The sequence below is a fragment of the Leuresthes tenuis genome, unplaced genomic scaffold, assembly GCF_036924035.1.
Source record: "Leuresthes tenuis unplaced genomic scaffold, fLeuTen1.0.hap1 SCAF_21, whole genome shotgun sequence".
Lineage (NCBI taxonomy): Eukaryota > Metazoa > Chordata > Actinopteri > Atheriniformes > Atherinopsidae > Leuresthes > Leuresthes tenuis.
In genome coordinates, this window is record NW_027325375.1 from 23,437,445 (window position 1) to 23,458,403 (window position 20,959).

Consider the following 20,959-nt stretch of genomic DNA (forward strand, 5'->3'; position numbering starts at 1 on the left):
CTAAATGAAACGCACTGCCAGCAGTTAAGTCCTGCAGGAGTGCACTGAGGTTTGGCGAGTGACACACCAAAGGGACAGGACTTAAGAGTGTGTGCAAAGCACTAAGGCAACGGATGATGACAAACCTCGACTAAGCATCCAAAGCTCTACCAAAAAAAAAAAAAAAAGCTATGATTTAATCAAATACTTTCAGTCTTTAAAAATCACTGAAATGAGCCGTATTTACTGAACACTAACATTTCTATTTTGCTAGCAACACACTCACAATTATGCTAATTCTATTGACTGTTCTGAGAGTATATAGACATGGCATCACACAGTAGTCCATGGTGGTGGACAGACAACCATGGAAAATATGCACAATACCAGGGGATTGACTTGTCAATCACAAGGTAACGCTGCCCAAAGGCACAACCTGCTTTATCGTCCATTTTACGCTACGATGGACAATACAGCAAATTACGAAATGAACATCAAGCACAATTTAAAAATGACATCAAACTAGCTAACTGAGACCATGAACTCATTAGGAAAAGGTTCACAGAGGTAGCGAATCCAGTGAGAAGAGGGTTTTTAAATCGGAAATGGTTAATTCAGAGCTAAATTAACATTTTATTAATTCATAAATCCTTTACATGCGATGAAACTAAATACCGTCATGTAGGAAATCTACTGACCTTTGACATGAAACACGGTCACTTTGGCATGCAGTTTGTTCTATACGATCATTAACAGTTTTATCAAGCCAAATAAATGCATTATGCATGATAAACTAGACCTTCCTGTAAAGCATGACTGAAATGAAAGCAATCCTTTAACGAGCCCATAGTGAAATGTACACTTAAGAAACACTTAATCTAGTGTTGGATATTTCTACAGCCTCAGTCATCACAATTCCCCCGCAATAAAGATAAGAGCACTGAAAGATGCTGTCAAATTAAAACAACAGAAAAGATCCATAAAGTTTATGAATCCGGAGAGCAGTTGGCTGATGGTAACTAATCCACAGAATGCTTTTGTGTGTGTATAAAAGATTGCGCCAATGAACAATTATGCAGATGTAATGAAATCATAAGAGTCCCCCATAGGCAAACACTTATCCAAGGTGGCTTTTTTCCAGATCTGGCTGTCTGTACTCTTTGCCCTGCAGCAGAAGACACGAGTCAAAGAGCAAAAACTAAAAACAACACAAGCCAATCTTTTTGTTTAGGGTCGATATCCAAATCCAACTGGCTATTTTTAGAGAACAGTAGTTCCTGCTTCTCACACCTCACAAAAAATAAATCACATTACAAAATATATTAAATCAATATCTAAAAAGATGGAAATTTCAAAGGACTCCTGATGCTGATATGTTCTGTAGCTGGCGCACGCTGTCTGTTTTCCATGGAACTTTGTACCAGCTACTGAAAGCACTACATTTCAATAGAGTAGAAATTTTAGCAATAACAAAATGATGCCTGTAGGCTGAATGTACCGAATTACTGTTAGCCTATGCATAGCTGGCTGAACAAGACGGTCACTTAGGTAGGATTTTCATTGTGTAATCAAATTATCAACACCAATTAACCAACCCGGACAGGGTTAACTCCCATTTTCAAATGATTTTGATTACAGTGTACCTATACACCATGTTTTTCTGCTAAAGACACAGAGGTGAACTTCATACTGAACTGATCAGATGGATAGACTAAAGAATATCCCAAAAGTTTGCACATTTTTCAGCCGATTTAACTCCCATGGAAAGATTTACGATTATACCAAGTCTAAGAATTTGATTCTGATATTATGAACCATGTGTTGTCATAATATAGCAATCTTTCCATTTAAAACTTGGATGTCTGGTAACAATTGTCCATCTATAACGCATGAAATGTTTGCACACGTGCAATAACACCCTTTTCTTCGCCTTGAAGCATCAGTTAAGGAATAGGCATCTTAATGCGTTTCTCTCAATGCAGGCATTTATAGATTCATCCCACAGTGATAAAAGTCCTGTATGCGGTACAACAAGGTGATGAACGACAAGCCTAAACCATTAGCAACAAGCAATTTTCCACATTAACTCACACATACAGCAACACACAGAAACTTGCAGCTCACTTTGCACCATTTCAAACTTTGCCAGGGAGTCCAAGAAAGAACATTTGTCACACGATTCACGACTTTTTAAATATTGTATTACAGTTATACTAACTTCTCCCTCTTATGGAAAGGTTTTCATGCTTAATATTCAGGCCATTGATGTAGCTTTTGTGATACGTTCACATGCATGTCCTTATCTCAACTTTAAATACACAACAGATATTAAAATACACAAAACTTCCATCTCTCCCATAAGGCCTGAGGTTGTATAGAATTGCTGTTCTAAATAAGTTGTAACTTGGGTTGCTTATGGGGTTGTGAGAAAACTGCGAGATTAACAACAGATTTTCAGTTTGATCGGTGACGAGCGTATCAGACACTGACATATTACCGTATTTACCGGCGTAAGTCGCACTTTTTTTCCTTTCATAGAAAGCTAATCGCGGGCTGAAAGAAAGATGGCCAGAGCTGGTTGAACAACGGACCCACATGTGGGTGCATGAACAACGTACTGCCAGGAGAGGCTCATCAACAGCGTAGTTATGTCTCCATGCCCTGGTACTTGCCAGGCGGGCCTTCTTGGCGTTACCGCTTGATGTAATGCAACTGCCTCTCTATCAGAGCACAGACAACAGTGTCAGAAACTGCCAGCGGACTTCCATGCCAATTTCAGTTTCCATGAGTTCATTGAAAAGCAGGTACGCGTCACCAGATCATATTACCAACATGGACGAGGTCCGCTCTTGGATTTTGTGAAATAAATTTTTAAATAAATGCATAATTTTTTTGACTGATGCGACATACTCCAGAACGATTTATAGTTGCTATAGTTTACAGAAAACAACAAATCTGTAAAATAAATAATTATTATACTGTTTACACAGCAACACAGACAGTCACACACAAGCAATCGCTTCAGTGTGAAAGTTTGAGTGGGCACGGCTCATCTCTTCTTTGAAGAGACATGCATTCACAGACCACAATGTGTCAGAGAGGCTGTAAAAACAACAGCAACTCACAGATAAAGAAACAGATTTCACCAGCTGTCAGCCGTCTTGCAGACAGCGACTACAATCTTGTCTAATTATGTTAGAAAGTCGTGCTAATCAGAAACTGTGGTCCAACAAAACCTGTGGGATACAGTGTGATGTCATGCTTTTGTTTTATAGCTTACAGGCCCCCTAGAAGATAATGGCAGTTACATGACATAACTAAACTTGGTACAAAAAGTAAGGAAATTTGGATTTGGTTGACTATTTCTTCACTGAAACAATGCCTCTTGGCAATAAATCTTATGCTGTTGGAAAGCCTGCTTATTTCCCTTTCAAATAGTGCCACATTTGTAAGGAAAAAGCATTTGTGGGCTGAGCAGCAGAGCCGAGTATGTGGGTTGCGCCCATGAAAAACTTGCCAAATCTTCTTTGCCAAACAGCTTATTCTACTATTGACTCTCGTTTGGTGCCGTTTATTGGACTGGGTGACTGAAGTATGAAGAAAAAAGACATATTGGAAATTTAACTTTAATTTATTCATTTAACAAACAGGGGCATCAGCCGCATGTGGAAGAACCATATACAGCCACAACAGCCTGGCGGCTCCTCCTCATGTTGGTCACCAGCTTGGTCCCATTCTGTGGGATGGCATCCCATTCTTCAACCAGCATTTCTCGCAAGTCAGCCAATGTAGTCTCTAATAAACCCCGCTCTGTGGGGGCGAGCGTCGTCATCTTGGAGGACAGAGTTCAGTCCGAGACTGTGGAGATATGGGATTGCCGCTGGTTGCACAATCTCATCTCGATCTAAAATAATAAGTCATGTTTTACCAGTGATTGAGATGCCGCCCCACACCATCACACTGCCTCCACCAAAAACTGCTACCCTATCGGTGTAGCAATCAGTATGGCGTTCTCCGTGTCTTTTCCACACTTTGACCCTATGATCCAACTGCCGCAGGCAGAATCTGGACTCATCACTGAACATAATGCTAATCAGGCACCTGATTGTCAACACCTGGGGTACCAGAAGCTCAAAACAAGAGTCAATAGGAGAATAAGCTGTTTGGCAGAGAAGATTTGGCAAGTTTTTCCATGGGCACAACCCACACACTCAACTCCACTGCTCATCCCACAAATGCGGCACCATTTAAAAAGGGAAATGAACAGGCTTTCCAATGATAAGGTATAAGCATTGCTACAACAGAAAAAAAAAAAAGTAGTAAATTATCAACGAAACCCAAATTTCCTTACTTTTTGAACAAGGTTTAGTTCTAGGAATTTATGCGTAGCCCTTAACGAACTGATTGCAGACATCCTGAAACTTGCAATTGTTTACATTAGGTTGATCTGCAGCAACAGGAGAAAAAAAACACACCTCCAATGTTAGGCTAACATTTACTGGGATGTTTTAGGTGATACAGCAGAGGAAGATGTTATCAACTTACATGGACACATGATCAGATAAGATAAAATGCACACAGTGTGTGAAATCTGCCTCATAAGAGTGTATTATTGTGGTAATAGAAGTAACATGAGGAACCACAGTTGTTTTCCCCCTGACCAAATATCTTCAACCAGCACAGCTAATCAGTCAAGAGTTAATGAGCCTCTGTCTACTTAGTGCTTCATCTTCGGGAGAGAATCTCAAAATCTGTGGCAGCTTTCAGAGATAAGCATTCATAGACATACTGAGTTGTAGAAAACCCAAAGTTTCACCAGCTGTTCGAGTTCTTGGGGCTGTGGTGTGAACAGAGTATTCCCTACAGAAACAGCTCCACCTGCACTCTGCAGCCAACTTAAAGTCCAGGTAAAAGATTTAGTGAGTAAAGCTAATGAACTAGCCATTAGCTAAGATTTGCGGACTTCACAGGCGATTAACTTGTATGTAACACATTACTGGCACCAAAAAGATGCAGCTTTTATACCGAATACAGTTGTCTGATTTTTAAAGGAATTAAATAAAAAGGGAATTCAGACTGATCCGATTATAGTTAATGAATTTGTCACATAGTAATTGAATTAAAGAGACTTGATTGAATTCATTATTTAGTTAATCTCAAAGGGAAACTATTGTCACTATACTGACAATATCAAAAATCAAAGTTTTACCAAAAGAAAAATAAACAGACACAAGAAGAACAAATAACAAAGACAGATTTTGCATTTTATATGAAGAGAGTCTCATCTCCAACTGTATTTGAAACAATAGGTGGATTCTAATCAAAATTAATCATCAGTCTTCAGGCTCATTTTGATGTAGGAAAGGTAAAAATGTAAGGCCATTATGAGGAAACTCAATAACATTGTTGCATTCCAACATTTTCAAAAGGCAACTGGTTTCATTTAAAGTAGTAATGCTCTTCATTAAAAGCTTTACTGAACAATTACCCAAATCTGTCACATGAACAGTTATAAATAAATATAAAACCAGTGAAAATGAAAGGCAGCACATTCCACTTCATATAATGTTCCTGTGGATTCTTCTTGCAGCCAGCTGAACCAAAACTAATGTCATTCATGCAGGTTGAAAGATTCTTCTCGATGAAAATTAAATGGCAGCTTTGTCTGAACCTCACCGCAGACAGAATCAGGCATCGTTTGTGTTTTAACAACCATTCACATGCAAATCGTTAATCTGGGAAGTTTCATTTTGAGAAGGTGGTGGACTCCAGTTCAGAGGACAGAAGGCTACTCTGTTGTGCTGGGTCTCTGGATAAATATACAGCAAATGTGAAACAAGACATTCAAACAAACCGTAAGCTCTGCATCATCTTAACTCGGTGAATAATAATCCACCTAAAAGTCATGACCAATCTTCCCACAGTTTCTTATGCGCTGTATCTGATTAAATATTTCCCCAACCAAAATAATCAAAGGTTTGCTTTAAGGCCATAAACAGGTTTTAGCTGGACCAACTATTTCTCTCCAATCCCACTGAATAAAATATCTAACGCTGCACATTTCCATGTACTTGACACATGATCAAACAAAGAGGATGGCCTGAAAGCATTTCACAGAGGATGCTGAACCGAAGTCCATAAAATGGCAAACTGAAAATCTATCTAATGGACCTAAAAAAATAAATGAATAAAAGACTAATCTGGAGCAGTTGCCGTACTTGCTCTTCTGTTGAGCATCTCGAGCAGATAACTCCACAAGCAAGGGCAAAGGGGTGACAGACAGAAAAAACCATGGAGTCTTGAATTAGCATTTCAAAATAAATGATCTAGAAAGAGATGCAACCAAGTCCTGAGCGACCAAACAAAAAAGCTAAGGCACTAAAAATAAAAGGAGATGTTGGATATCAGTCTGAATTACCAGAAAAACGAGACTATGGATTATATGTTGACACTTTAGCAAGTGTAAACAATTATTAGCACTGTAGCTACTGAGCACAGCTTATCCGAGAGTGCAGGAATGGAAGCAGATGGAGATGGAAACAGTGGTGTGTTGGCTCCGTTTTAAAGAAGGATCAGAGACTAGAGGAGAGATCAAAGGTTCAAAGCTGCAGGTAGAAACCTCAACAGGGGCTGTCCATAACTCCACAGGCACAAAGACACAGATGCAGACAAGTGACAACTGTACCAACATTAATTACACAATGTGCAGTTAAGCATTAAATTGTCTTCTCTTAAAAAAGAAAAATGTTTGTCCAAACGCACAACGATCAGGGCCATTACACACAAAAGAGAGTGCGACTCCAGCCACAGTTCTACATCAGAGATGGCATTTTACAATCCGCTTCAGCAAACATTTATCTTTTCCCTTCAAATCTGCCAGAAAAAAAAGCAAAAGATTAAATGGAAAAGAAAATGACCCGCGCTCATAGATCTGGTGACATACAGACTAGGCAAATGTATTTCGTTTAACTATAGCAACTCCGTTATATTAGGATGAGGATGCGATTCACTTCACTTCGGACTTGGAAAAGGATACATTGATCTAGTTTCAGAGCTGTGTCTAATATTATCTAGTGTCAGAGAGACTCGGCTCTTAAAGAGGTCAAACCTTAAATCCAATGTTCTTCAACAACTCTGGGTGAGCCATTAACCAAAGATTAGCTGCCAATATAAATCTAAGCTGAGGAAAGTGATATTAGTGGCCATTCATAAATCTCAACAACCACCACTCAGCCTTTTCAAACACTGCCACTGTGATTTCAACTGCTTGTTGAAGCTGTAACTCAAGTGCTTTCAGGTGAAAAACGGTTTCATGCAGCTCAAGATTTCATCAATTCTACTTTAGAAAATTTTAGACCCATTTAATGCTAAAGCCTTAAAGGGCTTTCACACCAAATTCCACGACCTGGACTAAAATTACAAATGTGAAACATCCCAAGACAATGGTTTAATTCACTGCAAGAGTCATGTCAGAACACAACACAGATCATTTCAATTCAAGCCCAAATAAACAGTCCAATTCAACTCAATTTATTTCAAGTCAGTATGACATTGCAATTTGTAAAATGCTGAATAGCTAAGGAAACCAATGGATTGTGTCAAATCTTCCCTTTGATTCATCCTTGGTCCAACACAAACAGGATGTCTCATTACAGATCAAACTGAATGATAATTCAGTTATTTCCTAATGTGGAAAAAGCTAAACAAGCAGCAGGAGCACTTGGTGAGAGAAAGAAAAGATTTTTAACTGAAATATGATCCGACAATGTGATAAAAATTCATCTGGAGAAAACTCATAAAAATGCCTTTCCTGCTCTAGTGTTCAAGCGGAAGAAACTTCATAAAACCGGCACAGAAAAAGTACAACAATAAGGACACAGTAATAACTGGCTTGTATTGCATCCTCTGAAATAAGTCCCCTTTTCACCTTAAACGTTCTCACGGCCCAGCACTCCTTGCTGGTCTGCGAACAGTTTCTGCATAATGAGGATGGTGATCTGACTTTTGGGTGTTCCGTTGTGAAGTTAGTGCTGCTGATAATGCTGCAAGAATAACATCAAAACAGTGAAAAACAAAACTACCCTGAATAGAAGTTAAATGCATCATTTTTGCTTCATTAATTTAAAATCGACACAGGTTAGCCACAAGCACGATGCATATATGCCTGACTACAAACCGATCAATGTAAAAAAGTCAGACTGATGCAGATCACAGAGGTGATGACCGCAGGATGTAGGGGAAAGTAGTATACCTGATTTCATAAAGTGCTGTGTGAAACCAAACATAAAGGGATTCCATTTATATTAAACAACATAACATGAACCATGCCTCAGACTTTCAGGTGTAAAAACACCATCAATTCAACAGTTTCCTTTAACTGCAAAAGTCTGGCTAATTAAACAGATATGATTGCAAAGTATATTTGGAAAGTTTAGATGAAGGTGTAATCCCTTCACGCTGCTACAACATCTCACCGTTCCATTCTTCTGCTCGACTGTCAGCTCCAAACACGATGCTGCTCGTAACACATTTCCCCTGCCGCTGAGCCATTTGTTTCGCCTGAGTTCATTTGAATGCACCAGTGTCAATTTCTTCCTTAACAAGTGATAAAAGCATGTCGGTGCTTGGCAGGTACATCTTGTCACCTATGAAAGTCCATGCACTTTGCACTCCATTTGTGCATATAAAGTAAAGCTGTGTTTCATTTAGATACACCAAGAAAAACTGCCCAGTTTTTTTCATTTACTTTCTTTTAGATCAAATGTTTCAATTCTTTTACAGTATGGCCTCAATGCATCCATAAATAACACATTTTATGTTCAAATGAAAACACTGAGAACCAAATGAGTAATAAATACCAAAAAAAAAAAATCTTACAGCTGCAGAGCATGTACAGTTAAACTATTCCAACAAATGTACCTGTGGTAAAAATGTCCTTGATCATAGCACCACTGTCGACTAGCTGCCTGAGAGATCCATTACACAGCTAAAATGCTGAATATACTCTCGTAAGAGATCAGCAAAGGTTTTAAAAAGAACCCTGACTCAGCCCAGATGAAAGACACCCTCAGCCTTTAAAATGACAGTACACCCAGAGGGAAAGGTTACCAGAATTTGATGAGAGCCTAAATGTTAGTGCACACACTTGAATGTTGAAACCCTAGACCCTGTAGACCGCCATGCGACCCCAAATAGTGTTTGTCTCAATTTTCACAGCCAAAACTGACAGCTCATTTCATTAACATGTCCATCACAGGGCTGTCACAGCAAATCAATGCAAGCCATGCATCATGGTCGTCATCATAATCAGCATTACTGCAGGGAGAGTCTAGATGAATATATGAGAAAGGTGCAGAATTAAATAAAAAGGCTGACAAAGTGGCAGTAAAGACACAAATCTATCATCGTGGGAAAAAAAAAAAAAAAACAAGTCTCCCTCTCTGAAGGTGTCCTTGTTCAACCTGCTTTCTCTCAGCAACAAAGCCTGATGAAAACCTGGCTTGATTCTTATGCGTCTTGATTTTTTTCCCCTTATTCCATCAGAAACAAGCTGTCCATACATTTGATTTCACATTAGCCTCTTTCGTAAAATGAAGTACTTATCAGTGTATTCCTCATTGTCTGCACTTCAATCCTCCTCCAGGCAGATTTCTGGGGGCTGTGCCAGAGAAAATCAATTGTTTTTCAAATGCTGGCAAGCTGAGAGCATCATCCCACGAACGGCATACAAGAAGAGAAAATGCCAGACTGTTAAATTGCAATTCATTGTCTTCATTTGGCCATATGAGGCAAACGTCCTTTGTTGACTTAATATCCACAGTTGCTCTCCTCAGCCAAGGTTGGAGACCTGTCCTTTTTAAACACCCAGTGTTCTTGAATGTCAAGAGCAATTATTAGCTGGCCATTTGATATTTGAATATCTGACAACTTAGAAATGCACTCATCAACATTTGGTTGAAATCCTCACTTCACATGACCCTCATCCTCCTCCACATATACAAACACTGATGACTCAGCCTAAACTATGAACTGTGGTGCTTCAGTTTGAATGTGTCAAATTTCCAAGGCCAGTCTATGAATGAGTGCGACAGATGGGTGCAAGGCTGGAGTCCAAAATTAAATAACCGATAGGGGCATCAGATATTAAATAGAAAATGGGACGTAATTGGAAATGAACTAGATGCTGGTGGTGTATCAGTGGAAATAAAATCAAATGTAAACAGCAGCGAAGGACAGGCGGAGGATTTCCACAGCTTTTATGAAAACATTTCTCTTCTAGCAGACACATGGTTTATACATATCCCTCTTATGGACTTTTTGTCAGAGTGATGTGTAGCCTGCAGTGAAATGCATTAAAGCTCTTTGTTATCGACTGGCAATCCCTTCCCTCACTGGTGGGGAACGGCAAGTAGTCTGCCGTTTGGTCCAGTTATAAAAGACATAATAAACCCAGTTCTAGTGTAGAACCTGATGCAATATCTATTACAAGTCTTTTTCCCCCCCGAGCTAAAGCCTTTTTCAGGGTACTGCATACCAGAGGAAACTGATAAGCAATCATTTTAGTAACTGTATACCTTGTGCTTGCAAATATCTAAAAAGAACTGGCAGATAAACTGACATACGATTTTAGTATCCGTTCCAGCAAATCACTGCCAACCAAACCTGAGAGCTTTCTTTTATCTCCATATGTTAGATCCAGCATCTTCAGCACTGTTGAATATTTTAGAGAAGACTAAAATAATTCCATATGCATGTCAACAAACTGTATTTTATTTTAAAGGGACCAAAAACACTTAAAATGTCTCTTTTTTTATTTGTTGAAAATATTAAATTAATAAGCCAATTACCAACTACAAATTACAAATTTACATATACTGATGTTTTGGATTTTTTTGTGGCAGAACAGGATCAGCAAACTAATGTAGCAGTTCTTACATTTTGGTCTTAAGACAAACTAACAGAAAGAGCACCTGAACCGAACCCTGCTGATGTTATACAGACATGCCCAGCACCTGATGCTGTAAATTGTTTGTGCATAATGTCAACCCTGTCCTCCCGTTCTACAGTACATACCAAATTGAGTCAGTCAAGCAAACTGTTCTGAAGAGCAACAAAACTGACAGGAGCTCAGTGAAATGCAGTAAATTACAGTTTTTCCTGAGCTCAGAATGCAGTGTTAAACTCCTGAGTACGGAGATGTGGTGTTGTTATCAGAATTCAAAAACAGGAGTCAGTCTAGCCTGAAGCCATAATGTTGGAAAGCAGCAGCAGAGGAAAGTTTGAAAAATATGACGGGAAAAGATTAATTCCATTTTGTGATGATGCCCTGGTTTCTGTCCTCCATAAATCCAGCATGATACTCCGTTTACAACGGTGCGATTACATTCCTCCTTAGAAGAGCAGGTTCACTCCCTGCCAGGCTGTGGCATGTTTAATTCAGCTCAAGCAAACATGACAAAGTAAGAACATTTTTATTCATATTGTACCTTAAAACCCAGGCTACAGGATACTTAACAGAGAGCTTTTGATAAAAGCAAGGTGATGCTAACGCTTCAAACCACTTTCATTTCAAGAAATCCAAAGAACACCTCATGAAAGTAATTTCATGTTGAGCAGTTAGAAACTCCAACCAACCAAAACAATTCAGAAGTAGCCTGAGCAGAGGCGTGATTTTAAATAATGGAGCAGTGGGTTCACTAAGGCAACATTAAATCAGTTCTGACCAGCAGAGGCATGCTGAGGTCAGGAACCTCCTTCAACTGAAATGACTGAACGCAAACAGCAGAGGTTTAAGAGTAGACTAATAAATAATTTGGTCATTTCTTCAAATGCTACAATATGTTGCCGTTAAGGCCTCTCAATAAAAATCTGTCTCCTAACCAGCTACTTCAAAAGGACATGAGCCACTGCTGTGGGCTTTGATCTCAGTGCAGTGAATAAATATTCCTCAAAACGTCTTTGGAATTTCTTGGTCAGTGTAAGTGAGCACATTGTTCTTTCTGCCAGATACAACTTGTTAAAAAGAAAACTGCACTTAGCAAATGGTGAAAGTTACACTGGATACTGCAACAGACTGGGTGTGCCTTAGCACTACATTTTTACTCTAATAAACTCATAACAAGTGAATATCTGCTCAGTACGACTGCACTCAGGCTTCATCTCTCCATGAGCTACAATTTCACACTGAAAAATCAAAGAATGACAGTACAGTACAAAGTTTTTCACCCACTCACAGGAACATCAGAATGCCTTAAAGCCGTAAGCTGACTCAAACAGCCTAATGTTCATTCTGAAACTGCTAAAAAGCAAACCTGCAGCCTAACTTTCGGCACTGCACATGGAAAGCAGGCCTGGGAGCAGTGTGGCTGCAGCAAAGTGGTGACAGATGGAAAGCACTAGCATATACCTCCAGGGGTCTGACCTCATCAGAATTTAAAAAGAAAAAGAGCCACTAGAGGAGCAATATGTTTGTGCATCTTTCCATTTTAATGCAACGGAGCCCATAAACACTGTGTGGTCTAACTGGAGAAGTTAACTCGGTACCCAGTTACACAACTGAAAATAGGAATAAACAACAAGAACAGACTTGAAAGAATGCACAAACTCCACTAACTTGGACTGCAGCTGGTGGATGTTGTTCTTGCTCTGCTCAAGGAGAGATTCACTGTGTCCTGGAGGGCAACTCCAACCAGAACCAGAGGTATTTGGAGATTTGGTTCAATTGCTTCCCCACCAACACAAGTCCAACTGGGATGAGATAGCCAACTACTGTTGCTATCTCCAGTCTGAAACAGTGCTGTCAGAGTGTCTTTGAAAAAGGAGGCGAGTCTTGCACTTCAGGAATACAAACTGAGGCAGAATTGCAGTCATACTCCAAGCCTACAATTTCAAGGGTGATCCACACGTTTTGTCCGCTTACTATGCGGTTAAGGATTTAAGCTGCTCTCTTTGAAGCAGAAAAAGAAAATGCCCTTTTCGTAGCACCAATTCATGAAATGCCACACCGTCCTGTTTGAAAGGTATGGAATCAGATTTGTGGCAATCTTCATTCCTGATTTAATATACAAGAGCTTTTTACAGCAGCTTTTGTTAATAGGCATGCTAATTAGCCATGGAAATCAGTGAAGCCTCAGTAAGCTGAACATCAATAGAGCTATTCCAATCAGTACTTTAACCATCACCTCACTCTCTCTGTGGAGCGATGCAACACTGCGGTGTTTTCGCAGGACCAGAACAAATTTAGATGCTGCTCCAGGCAGGGTAGCTATCCATTGATATAGATAGCAGGTTATCCAATGCTACCAGGTAAAGGCTGGCCTAAAATTGTGAAAGAACAACTGCAGAAAAACAAAAACAAATGCAAACTCCATGAGTTTGAGAAACTGTGGCAGAGGACTTCTGTACTAAGAGAGGTTATCCCAACCGTGCAGTCCGGTCTCCCCATGGAGAAGGAGCGTGTGCCCAGCAAAACAGCCCTGAGGACTCCTGCGAGAGCAGCCAGGCAGCCTCTGTGTGTCAGTTTTCAAGAAATTTGAACCACCTAGGAGGTTCAAAGCTGATGACATGATTAAATAAACACACACCTCTCCAGTTTGCTGCCCCCCCCCAAACCAAATGCTGCTTCCTTTCCTTCCAAACTAATCAAAAATACACCACAGATTTGGTCACTCACCGCAGTACATCACATACAGATCTGATCAACCTAAAGACTGGATAATGGTCTGTAAGTGTCCAGATTAAATTATCCAAATAAAAATCTAATACACTATAAGACTAAATGACTGTCTTCTGTTTCCTGGAATTAAATGACAAAGTACTATATTCAAAACTATATTTAAAGCTCTCCAACAAGTGTTAGCAGTGTTGCACTTCAATAGTGCCACCTCCTTTCCCTGTGAGGTGATACTGCATTAATGAGTTCTGTCACACTCTAAAATGTGTTTGCGAGTTGGCAAACGCACACATTAAGTACACAACGATAATTGGTTTTCTCTTGTTCTTACTTGAACTCTACATTTCACCACTTTGGCAAGAACATTTAGTACAAAGTGCTTTTTAAAAATCACTGATTACATATCAGTTTACTCCGATATTTTCATTTATTTATCCTTTTTTCATTTGGCTGATCAGGCTAGATCAATTCTGTGTGTGGTAGTGAAGTAGCAAGGATAAATTCTACTCATGAACAGAGAGCAAGTTATCTGTTCCACTCAAGACTTTCTAAAAAAGAAAAAAAAACAGTATAATTTGGATTATGATCATGAGGGGGATTTTTAAACTGTGGAGGTGAAGATCAGCAAAGTGAAACGATAAAACATTTGCAGTTGCAGAATGAAAATACACAAAAATTCAGGGTCTCTCTGACATATATTGCTCTGTGTGTATATTGAGAAGTAATCTGAAATGGTGGGCAGCAATGCTTTAGCAGACTGAGGCAGAAAACATCAATGGGAAGAAAAACTTAGAAAGTCCAGCAGAATGAGGAGAAAAAAAGAAAAACAGAAGCACAAGAACTCAGCAGTTCAATAGACACTTAATAAAGAAAGAAAAATCAAGATAGATTCTGTTGAGCTGTTAGAAGTGTGGATCTGACAGACTGAGACACACTGCCAGTGTCCTTGACTCGAGTCACATCAGCAGACCAGAGATTGTTATCTCACCTATTCAAATATATTACAAACCTGACAGTCTTTCACATCTCTGTCTGATCTTGTGAGGAAACTGTTTTCACAAACTGCTGAAACAAGATCACTGCAAACTCGACATTTAAAAGCAAAATATTTTGCTAAAAATGTACAGAAAACTTAATATTTCCTGTGAACAACGCAAAGCAACAGTAAGGGGTCCATCTATTTCAGTGTACCTCCTTTCAAATACATGTTCTATTTCTGTTCTGCTTGTTTTGTAATGTCTCATAAGTGTCTTCCTGTCAATCCGTCACCCCGAAATTCAGATAAACCCAATAAATTGCATTTTTTTTGTTTCTAATCCAATTATTAATAGTGAAAACTAACACACAAACAGTTAAATAGAGGCCAGGGGTAAGTCACTGATGTGATAAAACGTGTAGTCCCTAAATGAAAAGCCAGGCAGATATTGTCGCAGGTTTACTCCATCAACACACCAAAAAACAGGTGAGAATATATTACATAATATGGAGATACTGAACCAGAAAAGCATTCAAGATGTTCTGGAGGTTTATTGTGGCCCCAAAGCCTCAATAAAACACTTTTCCTTTGACTTGACACAATTCATTACAGAAAAATGTAGCAGTTGTGCTGTACAAGTCATAATTCAGATCACTGGAACGCAGCCTGTTCTCAGTTTGCATTCCCTGGAAAACAGATAACCTGCATACAATAAATTACTCCCTCTCCAAATAAACTGTTGTAACCTGGATCAAATTGCTTTTTCACTTCGAAGTATACAAAGCCCCAAGAGCGACTACTTCCACAGCTGAACATCCCTAATCTGTTGAAAGGCTTTGCTGGAGAACTTGTGAAAGCATACCAAGAGCAGTAAACGCAGCAGCGACACAAATACAGATAGTAACCTCTGGCTACAGGGGGACTGCGTTTAAAGCTACATGTGCTGAACACCAGCTCACATCAAAACCAAATATGCACGCAGAAGCTAAAACACTGGGCCAGCCAAGTCAAAGAGGTGCTGGTTCACTGAGATTTTCAGGTTCATTTTTGATGCAGAAGTTCAACGCACACAGAGACACAAGGCTAAAGGTTGAGTGAGCTCCCCCTGTGATTAATCACTCACCTCAAGAGCCTCCAGGGTCACGAAGCCTGTTATGGAGAAGCCATCAATGATGTCCTCTTCAGCTGAAGTAGAATCCTTTCGCTTTCTTCGTGGGGGTCGAGGGCGGGATGAGGACGGCTCTCTTTCACCCTCTCGCTCTGAGTCAGAGGAGAGGCGAAACACTGAGCCTTTAACATGGTTGTTCTTTATCCCATTTGATCTCCTCTCCCGATCCCTCTCCGACCTCGACTTCCTCTTCCTCCGGAGGCCACTTGGTCGAGGGCCATCCATGTCCTTCATGGAAAACATCCAGATAAAACCACCTCTTGCAAAAAAAAAATCAAAACTATTCAAAAACACTGACAGCCTTCACTTGAGTGAAACCCTCCTCAAGGAGAATGTCCGTAATATCCAAGAGAATGTTTCAGTGGGTTAGATCCAAGGAAGTCGAATAATATCCAAAATATTAGGCCTTTAATTATAGAACATCTAAAAACTGCATCTAGTCACTCAATCAAGCGAGATTCCGCTCAAAGGTCCCCAAAGGCAGTCCCATCAAACCCTGCAACGGAGGTGTAAAATGATCGACTAAACATGTCATCACCAAGCTTCCAATTCCATCAGTGGTGGGGCTTTTCAGGTTAAAGCAAAAGTCTGCTTAGGAAGCATGTGCTGCCATAAGGAGGTGAGCAGTGGTCGCCACATCTTTCTTCTCCAAGAACTGACTGCTCTTACCCAAGGTTGGCAAACTCACCCGCCTACAAAAGTAAAGACAAAGAGAGCATGCATTTGCAACATGTTCAATCAGCAAGGTCAACAATGCAGTTATTCAATGAGACATTTTTCAAAAAGGTACTTCATGCTATGCACTGGGTTGTGGCCATCGCACATAACGCAAGATGAAGGTTTCATTAGTGTGTCTACAATCAGCTCAGGAGAATACACCGTGCTTTCTGACCGTGCCATCGAGGGTCATCGAGCTCAGAGATGCGATCATATGAGGTAAAAGTGCTCTTTTACCGAGTCCTCGACAGCCTTTAGCAAGCTTGAATCAAAACTGTGTTTCTAACAACGAGATTTAATGACAAAAATTATTTAAATTGACCACTTGAAGCCTCGACCTTGTAAACGTGGGCTTGTTTAGATACGTTACTGCTTACATGCAGAAAATGTGTACCGCTGAGCTGAAGCCGAACAAGAAGCGATTTGAAATCTACTCTTGAATAAAACAAATCTGACACAGAAGCGTCCATCAGAATCACTTATATTCTGCATGACACACTGTCTCAGTTTGCTACTCATTCAACCAAAATAGATCTCATTCATAAACAAAAAAAATGAGAAAGAAAAAAAAGGGCTGTTGTTCAAGAATGGAAGTGAGTCTGTCAGGGAACAGGGAGTTGTCCTAGAGGTTTTTGACATACTGATAACAAATCAAGACAAATGTTATGACCCTTTAGTAATGTCATTCTGCACTCAACTCAGAGCTCAGCAGGGCATACCTTCACTGTCTGACAGTGAAGGCATCTGGCTGCTTTATTATCAGGATGCAACATTCAACAGCTTGCAGTCTTAATCTGGATCGTTCAAGGAACAGAAAACAATCGAGGCCTAAAGCCACCAAAAGTCATTCTGGCATTGTGGTAGAAAACGGAGCTTCTCAATGTGTCCAGAATAACAATTTTCATCCATTACATCACTGAAATGGTAGCAATTGGAAGAAAACTGAACCCACAAACTGCTGCCTTTGGTAAAAATGACCTAACAATAAAATCTCTTACACCGGTGGGCATTTCAAACACGGAGGAACGGCACCTTTTCTGCATCACCACACAAAACCAAAAGCAATCTGTCACAGTCAACCACCATCTTCAACTTTACATTGTCTCCTTGGACACATGCTGTCATGTAATGTAGCTCATCTGGATTCTGCAGCACATGTACATGGTCTGCTACACCCTGCAAAAGTGGATTTAACAAAAAGAAAGAAAGAAAAAAGAAAAATGCAGTTTCAACTGTTTGGATTCATCATCAAATGAATGCACAACAAAGAAACATCTAATGAGCAAGCGTGGCAATGTTTAAATATGCAGAAAATAATAAAGAGTATTCCTTTCGTGCAGTTATTCTGCCCTCTCTTCTAAAGATTAAGAAACCTTTGCTATAATATCCGTCCTGAATCATTTTACCTATGCCTTTAACCTGATGCCTCCTGCCAAACACTCATCTGATGACACACATATAGTGCTCAAATAGCTCCCAAGATATTGCCTAATTGAAAAAAAAAACAAAAACAACAACAAAAAAAAAAAAAACTGCTCTAGCACTCGCCCTGGCTTTTCTTGCTCAGTACAGACTCTTTCCCTTGTCTTCGCTCACAGTCCCTTTTTGTCCGCCTGTGCTGTCAGTAGAGATCTCAGGCTCTGTAATCCAGCTCCAGCCCACAACAGCAGCAGCGGACTGGCACTGCCTCCTGCTCCGGCTCTCCAAGCTTCATTTTCCACTATAAGACACACAACAAAAGCAAGCCTCTTTTTTTTTTTTTTTTTTTTTATAGCTCCAAGACACGTCATGCAAAACCAAGAAATGCAAACCCTTGCGAGTGGGGAGGAACCGTCCGGAGAAGTTGAAGATCTTCGGTTAAGGCAAAAAAAGAAAAAGATAAAGCACGAGAAGGTCTGGAGCTGGCAAAATAAATCCCGCAAAGGAAAACCATAGGGTATCTCCTCCTCCTCTCCCCAGATCCGAGCTTCAGGATCCCGGAGAAGGGAGACCAGGGCGCAGTGATACGGCGATGCCGCAGTGCCGCTTTACAGGCTGAACGCTTCCTCCTCGGCGCAAGTAGTGCTGTCTCTGGCCATTTGAGGTGCATCGCAATTTCTACGAGTAACCGTGCAAGTGCAATATACTCAGTAGCATAACTGAACCTCAAGCCACACAAAGCCTAGCCTGTATTCAAACTTCTGGAGGAAATTCATCTCTCTGCATCATACATATGTTAAAATACTTTTTAAAAAACTGAATACAAAAAAAATATAAAGTTGATCAAAACATCAAGCGTGCGTGTAAATAAACATTTGCTCGTTCGGCTACTTTATAAACCTCGTCTTCGAAATAAAAAAAAAACATGTTTAAAAGCTGTAATAAAAATGCCTTTAGCATTATTTCTGCCACACGAACTTTTATAAGTCCATATGCTAGTAACCACAAAGCTAATTAAGCTATTCTGCACTACACTTTGTTTTCATCGAAATGAGGCAAGAAACAAACAAACATATGTATCTTTAATCCGAGTATTTCCACTGACTGCATCACTGTGTCATAATATTATAAAAACGATTTGTAAAGTTGTCAACAAACTGCTAAAAAAAAAAAATTAATCTTTCTCTCTGGAAGATAACACACCCCAGCTCAGGTGTCAACTTAGAATTTGTCTCATGAAAGCACCTTAAGCTTTTGCCTCAGGGACACTGAGGGCCAGCGAACTCACCTTCCCACCCAGCAAACATCAACAGAGAAGCCTGGCCAAGGGGGCAACGCAGAAATAAATAATTAAAGGTATTTTAAAAGTATATATTTGGCATTTGAAGCTTGATCCCTGCAGTTTGATGTTAGCCACTGCTGCCCCAGCAATCTGACAATCGCCTGCACCTGTGGGTGATGACATCAAGCCTGTCTTGTTTGAGGCTGTAGCCTGTTCTGTTTGTTAATCAGCCTCAACTTTTGCTGGGTAGCAATAGTCATTAAGTTTTCAAAGAGTAAAGATTTTTATTTTTTTTTAGTTGATTCAAAGCCACAAAATGTGATGATGTATTGATGTTAGCGATGCCCTTGAGAGAGAAAGAGAAACATGATTATGTAAGAGTGCAGTTACTCAAGATCAATACAATGCATCATTTGCCAGTGATAAATCCATATTCCTACTTTATGTAGCTTTCTTAGGAAAAAAAAAAGAGGGCACTGTGGTTCACCAGCGGCCATACTGCCGTACTGTCGGAGATTCACGACACCAGAGGTTCCAGGGAGTCAGTCGATAAAAAGCACACGACTAACTAAATAACAAGTTTAAGCTGTTATCGAGTAATTAACCGATGAGGTGGAAATCAAATCTGGTTTTAGATTTTTGTGCTCTTGCAAAGTGTGATAGTATCTTCTTCACTATTGACCAAGTTTGTTTATAGATTTAAACCATACAACGAAAACAGGAATGCATCAGCAGATTAAATGATAAAAACAATCATTAGTTCTAGCTTTGTGTGCAGTGTGCCCATATATCTATATATCTATATATATACTGATGTGGGCTTTGTCATCAGTGCTGAGTAAATGCAATGAAGCACATGTCACTCAACCATTACACAAACACTTATTGATTTCTCAACCCATTAATGCCCATGGGGAAAGCATCAATAGCAGTGTGAATTTGTAAAGCATTTGTGGTATCGGTAATGATCCTATGAACAAGTGAGGAAAATGAAAGAGCGCTTTGCACCAGTTATATAGCATGTACTGTTACTGTATTGCCTTGAAAAATAACAGTGTCATGCATGTCACAGACTGAAGTCAGGGCCTCTCTCACAGTGTCCTCGGTGAACAGGGTGGCATGGGTGGGCAGTGTATTTTTAGCCCGGTTTAATGATGCTGAGACTGTGTGGTGTGGCTCAGAGCTTGCTCAAGTGCTACAATTCTCAATGCCCGGCGGAACAGGGAGCCCACCGGCCCGTAAGAATAATGCCAGGCGATACACTCGCACTTGACCCCGTCTGATCCTCCAGGAGGACTGTCCTTGTGACAAAGTGGTATGGCAGAGAAGAGGCGACAGCAAGGCAGCTAATTCAGCTCTCCCAGCCTCAGCTCATTTGTGGGGAAGACAAATGTGCCGCTCTGTAGCCTCTCGTATGCTTCGCAATAATCAGCTTTAATTACACCTTGGCCCAAACTTTCTTGGCCTCCACAGATTTACCCGCTGTCACACAACCAACTGGATATGGAGATCTGAAGACCGATCAACTGGATGTAGAACTGGAACAAGAAAAATGGATTCATTCTAACCTGCTTTTACGACACCAATATGGATGAGGCCTGTGGGAGCATTCACACAAAGCATTTGTGTAATCTTCGAAAAAACAAATAATGCATTTCTCCTGTTAAATTGCTTTTAACAGCTTTTATCTTTAATTGCCATATCAGAACGCAACGCTGCTTTCCCTCTTTTTCATCCTCAGAGAGC

The 20,959-nt window shown here is 40.0% G+C and overlaps 1 protein-coding gene across 6 annotated transcripts in view; it reads right to left on the bottom strand.

Annotated features, from left to right (window-relative positions):
* Positions 1-18,485, bottom strand: part of auts2a (activator of transcription and developmental regulator AUTS2 a) — a 278,438-nt gene extending 259,953 nt beyond the window's left edge. For all 6 annotated transcript variants that reach the window (XM_072374256.1, XM_072374254.1, XM_072374257.1 and 3 more), the window contains exons 1-2: positions 18,324-18,485; positions 15,751-16,487 (exon numbers count right to left, since the gene is read on the bottom strand). In XM_072374256.1, the coding sequence (XP_072230357.1) occupies positions 15,751-16,038 (288 nt within the window). In that variant the 5' untranslated portion in view covers positions 16,039-16,487; positions 18,324-18,485. The remainder of the gene's footprint in view (positions 1-15,750; positions 16,488-18,323) is intronic.
* Between the last annotated feature and the right edge of the window lie 2,474 nt (positions 18,486-20,959).